The 13,800-nt window shown below is 42.8% G+C and overlaps 1 protein-coding gene across 6 annotated transcripts in view; it reads left to right on the plus strand.

Annotated features, from left to right (window-relative positions):
- The window catches only part of IQCE (IQ motif containing E), a 52,980-nt gene that overhangs the window by 5,440 nt on the left and 33,740 nt on the right, over window positions 1–13,800 (plus strand). For all 6 annotated transcript variants that reach the window (XM_008049972.1, XM_008049973.1, XM_008049967.1 and 3 more), the window contains 3 exons: window positions 1,328–1,398; window positions 5,244–5,357; window positions 5,462–5,512. In XM_008049972.1, the coding sequence (XP_008048163.1) occupies window positions 1,328–1,398; window positions 5,244–5,357; window positions 5,462–5,512 (236 nt within the window). The remainder of the gene's footprint in view (window positions 1–1,327; window positions 1,399–5,243; window positions 5,358–5,461; window positions 5,513–13,800) is intronic.

The raw sequence follows: 13,800 nt of genomic DNA on the forward strand, positions 1-13,800 counted from the left end.
CCATCTCAAAAAAAAAAAAAAAGAACTGGTCATTAAACATGTGTCAGCATACCACTGACTGCTGGTATCTGATATCTACTGGTGACTTGTTCTCATCGACCCAGGAAGGTTGATTAGAAGCAAAGCCTCCCATTGTGTTTGCTTGTGCCTGTCATATTAAACCCATGCACATCCAAATCAGGAATTCTGACCCAACCCCTGAACTCAAACCTCAGCCTAGAGCATGCATGGACCAGCACTCCCCACCCTGCCCCACTGCAGCACTCCTGACTATCTGACAGAAGCCTTAGTAGTGAAGAGGTCAAACTCAGGCCTTTTGCCAGCAACAGTGAGCCGGTTGATGGTGACAAGGTCATGAGTAAGAAGAAGCAGAAAGGAAAGTCACTTGGATTTGCAGTGTCCTTTGTCACAGTGACGTTTTGGGCTTCACGGACATGCTCTATCAGCATGTCATTTTGGAACATCTTCAGGACAGTGACTCATGAAAGTCCATTCTGCCCCGCTAGAAGGTGGCTTTCATAGTGACATCTTGCCAGGCCCCGTTGTGCCCACCTTCCTAAATGGAAAGTCATATTTAAACTTATTAAATAAATAATATCGAAACAAAGATGGTGAATAATGTTAAAAAGCTTGAACCACCCTGAGAAGAATCAGCTTGTCTTCATGCTTTTGTATTCCTCTCTAGTCCTTCTCTGTGTTTCCTGCTTGACCTTCCTTACAGCCCTCTGCAGGGAAGGACAGTTCTCTTTTGTTACTTCCTTCTTTAATCCTTTTACAACAATTAAACTTTGTGGTTACATCCTTATCTTTCTTTTTTGTTTTCTTTCCTTTTTGTTTTTTGGGTTTTTTTAAGAGGCAGGGTCTTGCTCTGTCTTTCAGGCTGAGATGCAGTGGCACAATTGTAACTCACTGCAGCCTTGAATTCCTGGGCTCAAGCAACCCTCCTGCCTCAGCCTTCCAAGTAGCTGGGATTACAGGCATGTACCACTATATCCAGCTAGATACGGTCTCGCTCTGTTGCCCAGGCTGGTCTCAAACTCCTGGCCTAAAGCGATCCTCCCCCCAAAGCATTGAGATTATAGGCATGAGGCATTGTGACCGACCTGCCTATTTATTTTTATTTTGCTTTGTCTTTCTGTATCATTATCATTCCTGGTTTCCTTGCTTTTTGAGAAAGTAAAAATATTGAAATTTTTTGCTGTTTTTTACTTTCCTCTTTTTTTTTACAGGTGAATTTTATTAACTTCCAGGTTTTCCTTGATATATAACCAATAATTATTTCTACTTTTCAGATAATATTTTAAGAGATTTGTTTATTTTTCTCTAGGTCTTGTCCCTGCGACTCCTGTCTACAGAGAGAAAGAAGATATGTATGATGAAATTATTGAGCTAAAGAAGGTAGTATTTCCATCTGTTCTTTGTTGATTTTAAACAATGAGAGCCTTCTGTAACAATGGATTAAAACTTCAGTGTCAGTCCTGGGATGTATCCACATGGAAAGAACATGAACTGTATAGAGTTGCACCTGAGAGTGAACATGGCATCATGCCTCAGGAGCTGGGTGTCCCTGGTTAAATAAAGGCCTGTAGCACCAGCTACATGAATCAAGAATGTTTACATTCTGTCTGTGTTCTGCTTCTCCAGCATGGTGGAGAAGACTGTAAGAACTAGTTTAAATTCAAAGTCCCTTTGCATCCTGAGATTTGACGTTATGGTTAGATTATTTGAAATTATTGTCAGTAACCTTCCATTCACATAAGCCTTTGGTGTTACCAAGACGTTTCACATGCCTGATCTCTGTTGTTCTCTTCAGAAACTCTGTGACATAGGCGGGGCTGGTTGTTATTTGGTGATGAACTTGAGAGAAAAGAGTTAGCGATCTGTCCAGTTAACCAGTAGCAGAACCAAGATTCGTGGTCATCTGCCTCCTAAGGCCCAGATTCTTTGTGTTACCCCATGTCCTCTCCCATTCACTAAAGTGTGAATTGCACTGAAATATGTCATCATGATGATTTCTGCCACCATTATTGGGCACCGTTATCATCACACTGGCTAGCACTGAGAGTGCTGCCTGGGAAGTGAGCACACTCCTTTTCCTTGGAGGTTCTAGCAAAGATCAGGCGAGTGCTTGTCAGGGATATTACAGAAAGAATTCTCTTTTAGGTTAGAAGGCTGTACTGGATGGACTCTGAGAGTCCCTGAAACTCTGAGTAATCACCAGTGATATTCTCGGAAGGAATCTTCTTGAAGCTAGAAAATGGGTCTCTGGATAAACAAACTTACCTGTATGGATTTCTGGATAAAATTTGCCTAGACTTCTAAGTTCAGAAAAACGAGACTTTTGTTTTCAATAATCTGTTACTCTGGGATCTTGAACATCAGGGTCATTTTTCTATGACAAAGAATACCTTATTTTCCTATTTTAAAATGGAGATGATAATAGTATCAATTTCATAGGGTCATTGTGAGAATTCAATAAAATCATGAATGTGCTTCAGTATAGTGCCTGATATACAGTAGGAGATTAATAAATACAGACCATTTTTTTAGAAACTTACTAGAAATAATTCCAGATTCCTAGGAATTTGCAAAGATAGTGTGGAGAGGTCCCTTGAACCCTTCTCCCAGTCTCCCCCTGTGGTTACGTCTTACATTGTCATTGGTCCAATGTGTGTGTGGTTCTGTGTCATTTGACAGGGATGGATTCACATCACTGCTGCTGCTGTCAAGATGTGGAACTGTCCCACCACCACAGAGATGTCCCTGTGGTGCCTCTTTCTAGTCACATGTACTCCCCTCCCTTCTTGCCATCCTAAACCCTGGCAACCATGCATCTGTTCTCCATCTCTTTAGTTTTGGCATTTTGATAATGTTGTGTCAATGAAATCATACAGTGTGTGACCTTTTGAGGTTGGCGTTTTTACTCAGTGTAGCCCTTGAGAGCCATCTCCATTGTTGGTTGGGCATGGTGGCTCGCGACCCTAATCCCAGCACTCTCGGAGGCTAAGACAAACCGCTTGGGGTCAGGAGTTTGCGAACAGCCTGCACAACATAGCAAGATCCCATCTCTACAGAAAAAAAATGAAAAGAATTAGCCTGGTGTGGCGACGTGTGTGAGTGCAGCCCCAGCTACTCAGTAGGCTGAGGTGTGAAGATCACTTGAGCCCACCGGAAGTGCAAGACTGCAGTGCGCTATGATCACACCATACGCCTCAGCCTGACCGGGTGACAGAGCAAGACTGTGTCTCTAAAAAAACACAGTTGTGTGTGGCCACAGTTCTTTCCACTTCTGTAGCTGAGTCCTACAAATGTCTTGATCTGCTGTCATTTGTATATGTTGTATCTTCATTTTCATTCAGTTAAATTTTTATTAAATTATTTCTCTTAAGACTCTTGGAGACATAGGTTATTTGTAACTGTGTTGTTTAGTTTCCAAATGTTTGGAGATTTTCCTGTTATTTTTGTTATGACTTTGAGTTTGATTCTGTTGTGGCTATAAAATACATTCTACGTAATTTCAGTTCTTTAAACGTATTGAGATTTGCTCTCTAATCCAGCACATTATTATATGTTCTTTCTTCCGTTCTTTTTTTTCTTGAGTCGGGTCTCACTCTGCCACCCAGACTGGAGTGCGGTGGCATGATCATGGCTCACTGTAGCCTCCTGCTCCTGGGTGGAAGGATCAGCTCTCTGCAGCCTCCCGAGCGGCCGGGACTGTAGGTGTGTGCCACCACGCCCAGCTAATTTGTATTCTGAGCTTGATGTATCTCTAATGCGACTCTGAAAAGGATGCACATTCTGCAGTTGGATGGCATGTTTGGTACATGTCAGTTAGATACTGTTGGTTGATGGTGGTGTTGGGCTCTTCTGAATCCCTGTATTATCAATTGCTGAGAGAAGGATATTGAAGTCTCCAGCCATATTGTGGATTTGTCACTTTCTCCTTTCAGTTCTTTCCATTTTTGCTCACATATTTCACAGCTCTGTTCTTCGGTGCATATGTCTTCAGGACTGCTGTGTCTTTCTGGGGGACTAACCTTTTAAATTATTGTGTTATGTCCTCTGTTCTGGCAGTTTTCTATTCTCTGAAGTGAACTTTATCTGATAGTAATATTGCTACTTCCTATTCCTAGAAGGAGAGTTCTCAATGGCAGATTTCTTATCTCTGTCAATGGCTGTGCATTGACTAATGTATTCAGTGGCCATTCATTGAGTGCCAGTTACCCGTCGTGCTTCTTGCTTCTTTAGGTTTATCTATAGCAATCCTGGCAGTCCTGCCAACCGTGGTTGTGGCTGATGCGACAAGCTATCCCTCTGTGGGATGTGCACTTCACTTGTCTTTCCACTGGTGGTGGCTGGTTTTGCTCAGATGTCCATCTCTCTTCAGAGCATCACCAGCCCCTTGAGAGAAGGCATTCACTGGATAACTGGCCAGTCAGATGCAGGCTGATGCTGAGGCCCAGGCAGCCATGCTCTTCACCTTCTGCTTTCAGGCTGTTGGGCTTCATGGGCTAGTGAGCAGCTTTTTCAAATGAGCACATGAAAGACAAAAATTAAAAATACCCTACCCTATCATCACTTTTATAAAAGGACCATGTAAGTACAAAATAATAGGAAAGATATAATTTCAAAATACAGCATCGTTGTAGAAACTAAATAAACTTAGTTCATGGAACATTGACTACACAGTCCTTTTCCCCCCCTCAATTCACTAGATTGGTAAAAATTTTATCCACAGATAAAGTTTGGGAACCAGTGCCCCTCATTGATCCTCGGTTGAGAATAAGCATTTGAAAGCAATATTAGCCTTTGTTGAGTTTTAGTGGTATGTGGCATGACAAAAATAGGCTTCCTCTTGTGGTCACAGAAGAGAGCACGTGACACTGCCCGTTTCCAGGACCTAGTTTGCAGCGTTAATTTGTTGGCACATTTCTTAGGACAGTGTTTCTCAGTGAGGGTGCTGTTGGCATTTTGGGTGGGATGGCTCTTCGCTGCATGGGACTTTCCTGTACATCAAGGGCTTTGAGCCTCCCCTGTCCCCACCCACTAAATGCCAGGAGTGCCCTTCAGTGCCCTTCATTGTGACATCCAGAGCCCCCCGCCCCTCCCCCACTGCCACACACAGTGCCCTGAGTGGGAGCCAGGTGGCTTTGAAAATCCCTCTGCAACTCAGTGTTGCCCCAGTGTCTTCTGTGTGCCCGCTGCGTGTGTGACGGGCCTGTGCGTGGGCCTTCTTCCCCCAGTCGTTGCACATGCAGAAGAGTGACGTGGACCTGATGAGAACAAAGCTTCGGCGCCTGGAAGAGGAAAACAGCAGGAAGGACCGGCAAATAGAGCAGCTGCTGGATCCAAGTCGAGTGAGTCCGGCCCTTCTCGGTGGGTTCCTGCCTGCCGGCGTTGACCTGAGGAAGGTGCGGGTGCAGGCTGGTGCTGCCTTCACATCTCAATCTGCTTCCCACAGGGCACAGACTTTGTCCGAACCCTGGCAGAGAAGAGGCCTGATACAGGTTGGGTAAGTACAGTCTCCAGCGGAACAGAGAGCCTTCCCCTAAGTCCCTGGTTACAGGGACAGCCACATGGCTGACAGAGCCACAAAGCACTCACCCAAAAGCACTCACCTAAAGAGCAGCAGGTAGAGGGAGAGCTCAGGACTTTCCAGAGACAGGACCATGCTCTAGAGTTGGCAGCAGGCTTACCACAGAGGCCAAGCAATGCTTTGGAGAAAAGTAGCCACTGGGCAACTTTCCCCATCATGCCTAAAAGATACATTATGCTTAACAAGTGATGCTGCTTTAAAGCAGGGAAACAAAGCAGCAAGAGAATAAAATCCTTAAGATGGATACAAACACCCCTTATATACCATGTAATAATGCATAAAACATTGAATGAAACAAAATGCTGAAAAATGGAGCTGTCACATGGTTAATGCTGTGGCAAATATAGCAACTGGAGAAAAATAGATCACACTGAACTTCATATGAGTCAAGGAAGTACTATTTTTTTTTTTTTGAGTTGGGAGTCTTACTCAGTCGCCCAGACTGGAGTGCAGTGGCCACTCCTGGCCATCGCAGCCTCGATCTGCTGATCTCCGGTGATCCTTCTGCCTCAGCTTTCCAAGTAGCTGGAACTAAAGGCACGCGCTACCATGCCCAGCTAATTTTTTTTTGATTTATTGTAGAGATGAGGTCTTGCCAAGTTGCCTAGGCAGGTCTTGAATCTGCGGGCTCAGGAAATTCACTCACCTCGGCCTCCCAAAGCGTGGGATTACAGGCTGAGCCACCGAGCCCGGCCGAAAGTACTTTTTTTAAAACATGAAATGTTAGAAGAAAACCAGAAGGGATACAATTTTGAGGTTATTGAAAGCAAAGCTTAAAATGTCATTAATGATGTGATTAATGGATTTGATAACATAAAATTAAAATTTTTTTTTTAATGGAGTCTCAATCCATTGCCCAGGCTGGAGTGCAGTGGCATGCTCATAGCCACCACAGCCTCAGCTTGCTGGGCTCAGGCGATCCTTCCACCTCAGTCTTCCAAGTAGCTGAAACCACAGGCACGCGCTATTGTAGAACCGAGGTCTCGCCTAGTTGCCCGGGCTGGTCTCAAACCCCTGGGCTCAGGCAGTCCTCTCACCTCAGCCTGCCAAAGTGTTGGGATTACACACGTGAGCCACCGCACCCAGCCAAAATTAAATTTTATATAATAAAACCCAAAGACAAAATAGAAACTGAATACTATAATGGGGGAGGGAGAAGTTTATTACTGATCGACACAACAAAGTTTGCTGTTCAGGCTATATAAAAAAATCTATACGAATCTTTATTTATTTATTTATTTATTTTGAGTTGGAGTCTCACTCTGTCGCCCAGACTGGAGTGCCGTGGCCGCTTCCGGCCACCGCAGCCTCGACCTGCTGGGCTCCGGTGATCCTTCCGCCTCAGCCTTCCGAGTAGCTGGAACTACAGGCTCATACTACCACGCCCAGCTAATTTTTGATTTATTGTAGAGATGAGGTCTCGCCAAGTTGCCCAGGCGGGTCTCGAACCCGTGGGCTCAGGCAATCCACTCGCCTCGGCCTCCCAAAGTGCTGGGATACAGGCTGAACCACTGAGCCCAGCTTTTTTTTCTTTTTTCTTTTTTTTTTTTTTTGAGTGGAGTCTCACTCAGTTGCTCAGACTGGAGTGCAGTGGCTGCTCCCGGCCACCGCAGCCTCGACCTGCTGGGCTCCGGCGATCCTTCCACCTCAGCCTTCCAAGTAGCCGGAATTACAGGCGCACGCTACCACGCCCGGCTGATTTTTTGATTTATCGTAGAGATGAGGTCTCGCTGCCCAGGTGGGTCTCGAACCCGCGGGCTCAGGCAATCCACTCACCTCAGCCTCCCAAAGGCGCGGGATTACAGGCTGAGCCACTGAGCCCAGCTCTATACGAATCTTTAAAGAAAAACAGCCTACTCTGAAATAAGGTAGGTTACTAAAGCCTAGTTCTGCACTTAGGACAGCACAAGATAAATCCTTAACAAACGCTTGTGAGTGAATCAGTATGTTCCCACGAGAGAATATTTTCCAGATAACAGCAAGTCCTAAACATTTCATCATAGTTCAGTTTGCACACACACATGATTTCATTTGATGTTTAGTAATAGGGACTCTATCCCTATTTTGAAAATCAGGAAGCTGAGGTTCAGAGATTTGCCTATAATATGGGGCTGGTAATTAGTGACTGTAATCTCTGTGAGGGTGGGGTGGTGTCTGCCTCAGTTCCCCGCCTTTCTGTGGCAGTAAATACTTGAATAAAAAATTATTTTCTCCAGGTGTGGTGGCTCACACCTGTAATCCCAGCACTTTAGGAGGCTAAGACAACAGGATTGCTTGGGCCCAGGAGTTTGAGACCAGATTGGGCAACATAGTACCTGTCTCACACACACACACAAAATTTTTTTTTAATTAGGCAGGCATGGTTGTGCCTGTAGTCCCAGCTACTTGGGAGGCTGAGGCAGAAGGATCTCCTGAGCCCAGGAGGTTGAGACTATTGTGACCTGTGATCACACCACCATACTCCCAAGACCCAAGTTAAAAAGAAAATGATAAGCAAAACCTCACACCTCAGAGTAGCACAATTAGCACAAGTGTTCAAAACCAGTGTTGGTAGGGCTGAGGAAAAAAGCAAGTATTATCAGAATTTAGATATTGCATTATTCTTATTGCATTATTACTATTATTATGACCATGCAAAAGCAATGATCTGTAAAATTGGGCCTACCAGTGATCTAATGCTGGTCATTTTAAGACTATGTCTCAAGAAAATAATCCAATATGAAAAGCTATTTGCACAGGGATATTTATAACTATTCAATTTGGGGGGAAATTGAGAAGCTATTGAAAGTGGAGTATATTTGAGACCTGCCGGGGCAACTTGGCGAGACCTCATCTCTACAATAAACCAAAAATTAGCTGGGCGTGGTAGTGCGCACCTGTAGTTCAGCAAGTCGAGGCTACAGTGGCCGGGAGCGGCCACTGCACTCCAGTCTGGGCGACAGAGTGAGAGACTCCAACTCAAAAAAAAAAAAAAAGAAAGTGGAGTATAGCCATCTCAAAACCTTTTGGCAAAAAATTTTTCAAACAATGTAAAGCAGTACAGCTCTTTACAGAAATGTGTTCCTGAGTAATGTGGACAAGGCAGATGTGTATAAATAATGGGTACTTGTCTAGAGGAAGGGCTCTGTAGTTCTGTTGTTCTGATGCTGTGTGAGTGTCATTCAATTTGATTTATGTATCTAAAGATGTGGGGTACAATTCAGGATTAGGTATACCAGTGATCATCATGCAGGTAAAGTTTGGCCTCCCTTTGGTCCCCACTTCCTGGTTGGAGATCAGGGACATATATTGAAGTTGCACCCCCACCCCCCCATCCCACCCCGACAGTATCCTGCTACTGCCAATCCCTTTCTTATAGTATTGTGGTAAATGTTCAGGGTCTGCTTATGAGTGAGAACATGTGGTACTCTGTTCTTTGTTTCTGTGATAGATCACTCAGTATTATAGACTCTAAGTTCATCCAAGTTGCTGTGAGTCCAAAGTCCATATCTTTGTCCTTTTTTATTGCTGTGCAATATTTCATTGTGTATATGTACCACATTTTTTTATCCAGTACAGTTTCAATGGGCAGCACAGTTGGTTCCATGTTTTTGCTATTGTGAATAGTGCTGCAGTAAACATGCATGTGCAGGTATCTTTTTTGTAGAATGATTTGAGTTCCTCCAGATATATTCCCAGTTGGGGGATTGCTGGATCATATGGAAGGTCAGTGTCTAGTTTTGTTTTTGTTTTTGTTTTTTTTGAGTCGAAGTCTCACTCTGTCGCCCAGGCTGGAGTGCAGGGGCATGCTCTCAACCACTGCAGTCTCCACCTGCTGGGCTCCGGCGAGCCTTCCGTCTCAGCCTTCCAAGTAGTTGGAACTACAGGCGCGCACTACCACGCCCTGCTAGTTTTTGATTTATTGCAAAGACGAGGTCTCACCAGGTTTCCCAGTTGGGTCTCGAACCCATAGGCTCAGGCAATCCACTTGCCTCAGCCTCCCAAAGTGCTGGAATTACAGGCTGAGCCACCGAGCCCGGCCCAAAGTCTAGTATTTTTAGAAATCGTCACACTGTTTTCCGAAGAGATTGCACTAGTTTGCATTCCCACCAAACAGTATAGAAGCATTACCTTTTCTCCACATCCTCACCAGCATCTGCTGTTGTTTGTTTTATTAATGATAGCCATTCTTTTTGGGGTTAGATGGTATCTCAGTGTGGTTTTGATTTGCATTTCTCTGATGATGAGTGAGGCTGAGCACTTGTTCATGTGTCTGTTGGCTGCCCGTATATCTTCTTTTAAGAAGTGCCTATTCTTGTCTTTTGCCCAATTTTTAATGGGGCTGTTTGTTTTTTTCCTTTCAGCACATTTGAATTCCTTGTAGATCCTGGATGTTAGGCCTTTGTCAGATATACAGTTGACAAATATTTTTTCCCATTCTGTTTCCTTGCTCTCTTGATGATTTCTTTTGCTTTGCAGAAGCTTATTAGTTTGATGAGGTCCCACTTGTCTATCTTGTCTTTTATGGCATGGGCATTTGGGGTCTTGGTCAGGAATCGGTTGCCAGTTCCGATTTCCATAAGGGTATCTCCTGCATTTTCTAAGGTTCTTATAGTTTGAGGTTTTATGTTTAGGTCTTTGATCCATTTAGAGCTGACTGTTGTGTATGGTAATAAGTAGGAGTCCTGTTTCAATCTTCTGCATGTAGTCAACCAGTTTTCCCAGCACCATTTACTGAATAGGTTCTTCTCTCCCCAGTGGTTGTTGGTGGTGGCTTTTTCAAAGATGAGTTGGTTGAGAAATTGAGGTTTTGCTTCTGGAATCTCTATCCTGTTCCATTGGTCCATATTCCTATTCTTGTACCAATACCAGGCTGTTTTGATTATGTAGCCTTGAAGTTTAAAGTCTGAAAGTGTGATACCTCCCGCTTTGTTTCTTTTGCTAAGGATTGTTTTGGCTATTCGTGGTCATTTATATTTCCACATGAATTTCTGTATTATCATTTCCAGGTCTGAGAAGAATGATGTTGGTAGTTTAATGGGTACTGTGTTGAATCTGTAGATTACATTTGGTAGGATGCATATCTTAACAATGCTGATTCTCCCTATCCATGAGCATGGAATATTTTTCCATTTGTTTGTGTCTTGTTGGATTTTTCTTTGAGCAGTGTTTTGAAGTTTTCATTGTAAAGATCTTTCAGTTCTCTGGTTAGGAAGATGCCGAGGTATTTCATTTTGTGTGTGTGGCTAATGTGAATGGAATTGTGCTTTTTGTTTGGTTCTCTGCCTGCTTGTTGTTGGTATATAAGAATGCAACTGTCTTTTGCACATTAGTTTTGTACCCCAAGACTTTGCCCAAGTCCTTTATCAGTGAAAGCAGGTTTTTGACAGACTCTCTTGGGTTTCCGAGGTATAGGAGCATGCCATCAGCAAAGAGGGATCACTTAACTTCCTCTTTTCCTATTTGGATACCCCTGATTTCCTTCTCTTGTCTAATTGCTCTAGCTAGGACTTCTAACACAATATTGAACAAGAAGGGTGAGAGTTGGCAGCCTTGTCTTGTTCCAGTTTTCGGGGGAAATGTTTCCAGTTTCTGTCTGTTTAGCAATATGCTGGCTGTGGGTTTATTGTAGATGGTGTTCCTTCTATGCCTAGGTGTTTGAGGGTTCTTATCAAGAAAGGATGCTGGATTTTATCAAAAGCTTTTTCTGCATCTAATTATATAACCATGTGTTTCTTGTTTTTACATGTGTTGGTGTATTTAATTATATTTATGGTCTTATGGATGTTGAACCAGCCCTGCACCCTGGGGATGAAGCCTACTTGGTCATGGTGGATGACTTTTGGGATGCATTGTTGGATCCGATTTGCTAGAATCTTGTTGAGAATTTTTGCATCTATGTTCATTAGGGATATTGGCCTGTCGTTCTCTTTTTTTGTTGGATCTTTACCCAGTTTGAGTATCAGTGTGATGTTATGTTCATAAAATGATTTGAGGAGAATTCTATCTTTCTCAGTTGCCTGGAATACTTTCATTAGGATTGGTATCAGCTCCTCCTTGTACATTTTGTAGAATTCTGTTGGAAAGCCATCTGGACCAGGGATTTTCTTGGCAGGTAGTTTTCCTATGACAGAGTCGATTTCCTGGGTTGTTATTGGTCTATTTAGTGTCCCAGTGTCTTCTTGTTTCAACTTTGGGAGGTTGTGTGATGTCAGAAAGTCCTCTGTTTCATTTAGGTTATCAAGTTTTTTTCCATAGGTGTGCATAGTAATCTCTGATAATCTGTTTATTTTGGGCTTTTTTGTTCTTTTTCTTGATCATTCTGGCTTGTTTATTCTTTCAAAGAACCAGCTTTTTGTTTTGTTGATTTTTTTTCTATATTTTTGTCTTCTGTGTCCCATATTTGAGCTTTTACTTTGATGATCTGGATTCTTCTGCTAAAGTTAGGGTTTTGGTGGTCTTGTCTTTCCAGCTCCCTTAGGTGATTTGTTAGACTGTTAACTTATGATCTATCCATTTTCTTGATGCATGTTTGTAGAGGTTTACATTTCCCTCTAAGAACTGATTTTGTGGCATCCCAGAGGTTTTGGCAAGGTGCTTCTTTGTTTTCATTTGTTTCCAGGAATTTTTTTTTTTTTTTAGTCAAAGTCTCACTGTCACCCAGACTGGAGTGCAGTAGCATGATCACGGCCACTGCAGCTGCAGCTGCAGCCTCAAACTGCTGGGCTCAGGTGATTCTGCCACCTCAGCCTTCCAAGTAGCTGTAACCACAAGCATGTGCCACCACACCTGACATTTTTTTAAATTTATTGTAGAGATGAGGTCTTACCAAGTTGCCCAGGCTGGTCTCAAACCCCTGAGCTCAGGCAGTCCTCTCACCTCGGCCTCCCAAAGTGCTGGGATTATAGGTGTAGACCACCATGTCTGGCCCAGGAATCTTTTAATTTCTGTTTTGATTTCTGTGTTGACCCAGTAGTCATTCAGCATCATACTGTTAGTGTTCATGTCTTTGTGGGTTTAGGGAGAATTTTGTTGGTGTTGATATTTCTTTTTATTCCACTGTGGTCTGAGAAGGTGCATGGCAGTATTTCGATCTTATAAAATCTGTTTGTGTTTGGTTGATGGCCAAGGATATGATCAATCTTGGAGTACATTCCATGTAGTGATGAGTAGAATGTATATTCTATGATTGTTGGGTCAAATATTCTGTAAGTATCTATTTAGTCCATTTGGTCGAGTGTCAAGTTGAGGTTCCAGATCTCTTTGTTGATTTTTTTGCCTCGATTATCTACCTATGGTTGTCAGTGGGGTATTTAAGTCCTCAGCTATGATGGTATTAGAGTCAATATCTTTTTTTAGTTTACTTAGTAGTTGCTTTATAAATGCTGGTGCTCCTGTGTTGGGTGCATATATGTTTAGGATAGATATTTCTTGTTGATGGATTTAACCTTTTATCATTATGTCGTATCCTTCCATATCTTTTAAAAATTTTTGATAGCTTAAAGGTTGTTTTGTCTGTTATTTAAGCCTCATGACTCCTGCCTTCTTTTGTGACCCATTCACCTGGAAACTCGTTTTCCATCCTCTAACTTTGAATCTGTGTGTGTCCCTTGTGGTAAGATGAGTTTCCTGGATGCAGCAAATTATTGGGTCATGGTTTTTTATCCAGTTTGCCATTCTTTGTCTTTTCAGTGTTACATTTAGTCCATTCACGTTCAGGCTGATTATTGAAATGTGATTGTTTATCCTAGTTATGAGGTTCTTATAAAGTTTTTCTTTGTTTTCTTTTAGGTTTTGGGTTGATGTGTGTGTGTTTTCAAGTTTGTAATCACAATATATTCTCTGTTAATTCTGTGTCCTGCTGTTCTCTTGGGAAGTGTGTGATCATTCTTTTTTTCTATCTTCTGTGCTTAATACTTTTTTAAGCATCTCCTGTAGAGTTGGTCTAGAAGTTGCGTAATCTCTTAGGGATTGGATGTCTGGGAAGGATTTTAATTCTCCATCGCTGATGAAGTTGAGCTTGGCTGGGTAGGAAATTCTTGGTTGAAATTATTTGTCTTTGAGGACTTTGAATATTGGACTCCAGTCCCTTCTTGCTTGTAGTGTTTCTGCTGATAGATCTGCTTCTCTTCTGATTGGTTTTCCCCAGTAGGTAGTCTGACCGTTCTCTCTTGCTGCCTTTAGGATTTTTTTCTTTTGTGCCTACTTTTGTGTAAGTGAATTAC

Source organism: Carlito syrichta, unplaced genomic scaffold (assembly GCF_000164805.1).
Source record: "Carlito syrichta isolate Samal-C Ts95f unplaced genomic scaffold, Tarsius_syrichta-2.0.1 Scaffold142858, whole genome shotgun sequence".
Taxonomy (NCBI): Eukaryota; Metazoa; Chordata; class Mammalia; order Primates; family Tarsiidae; genus Carlito; species Carlito syrichta.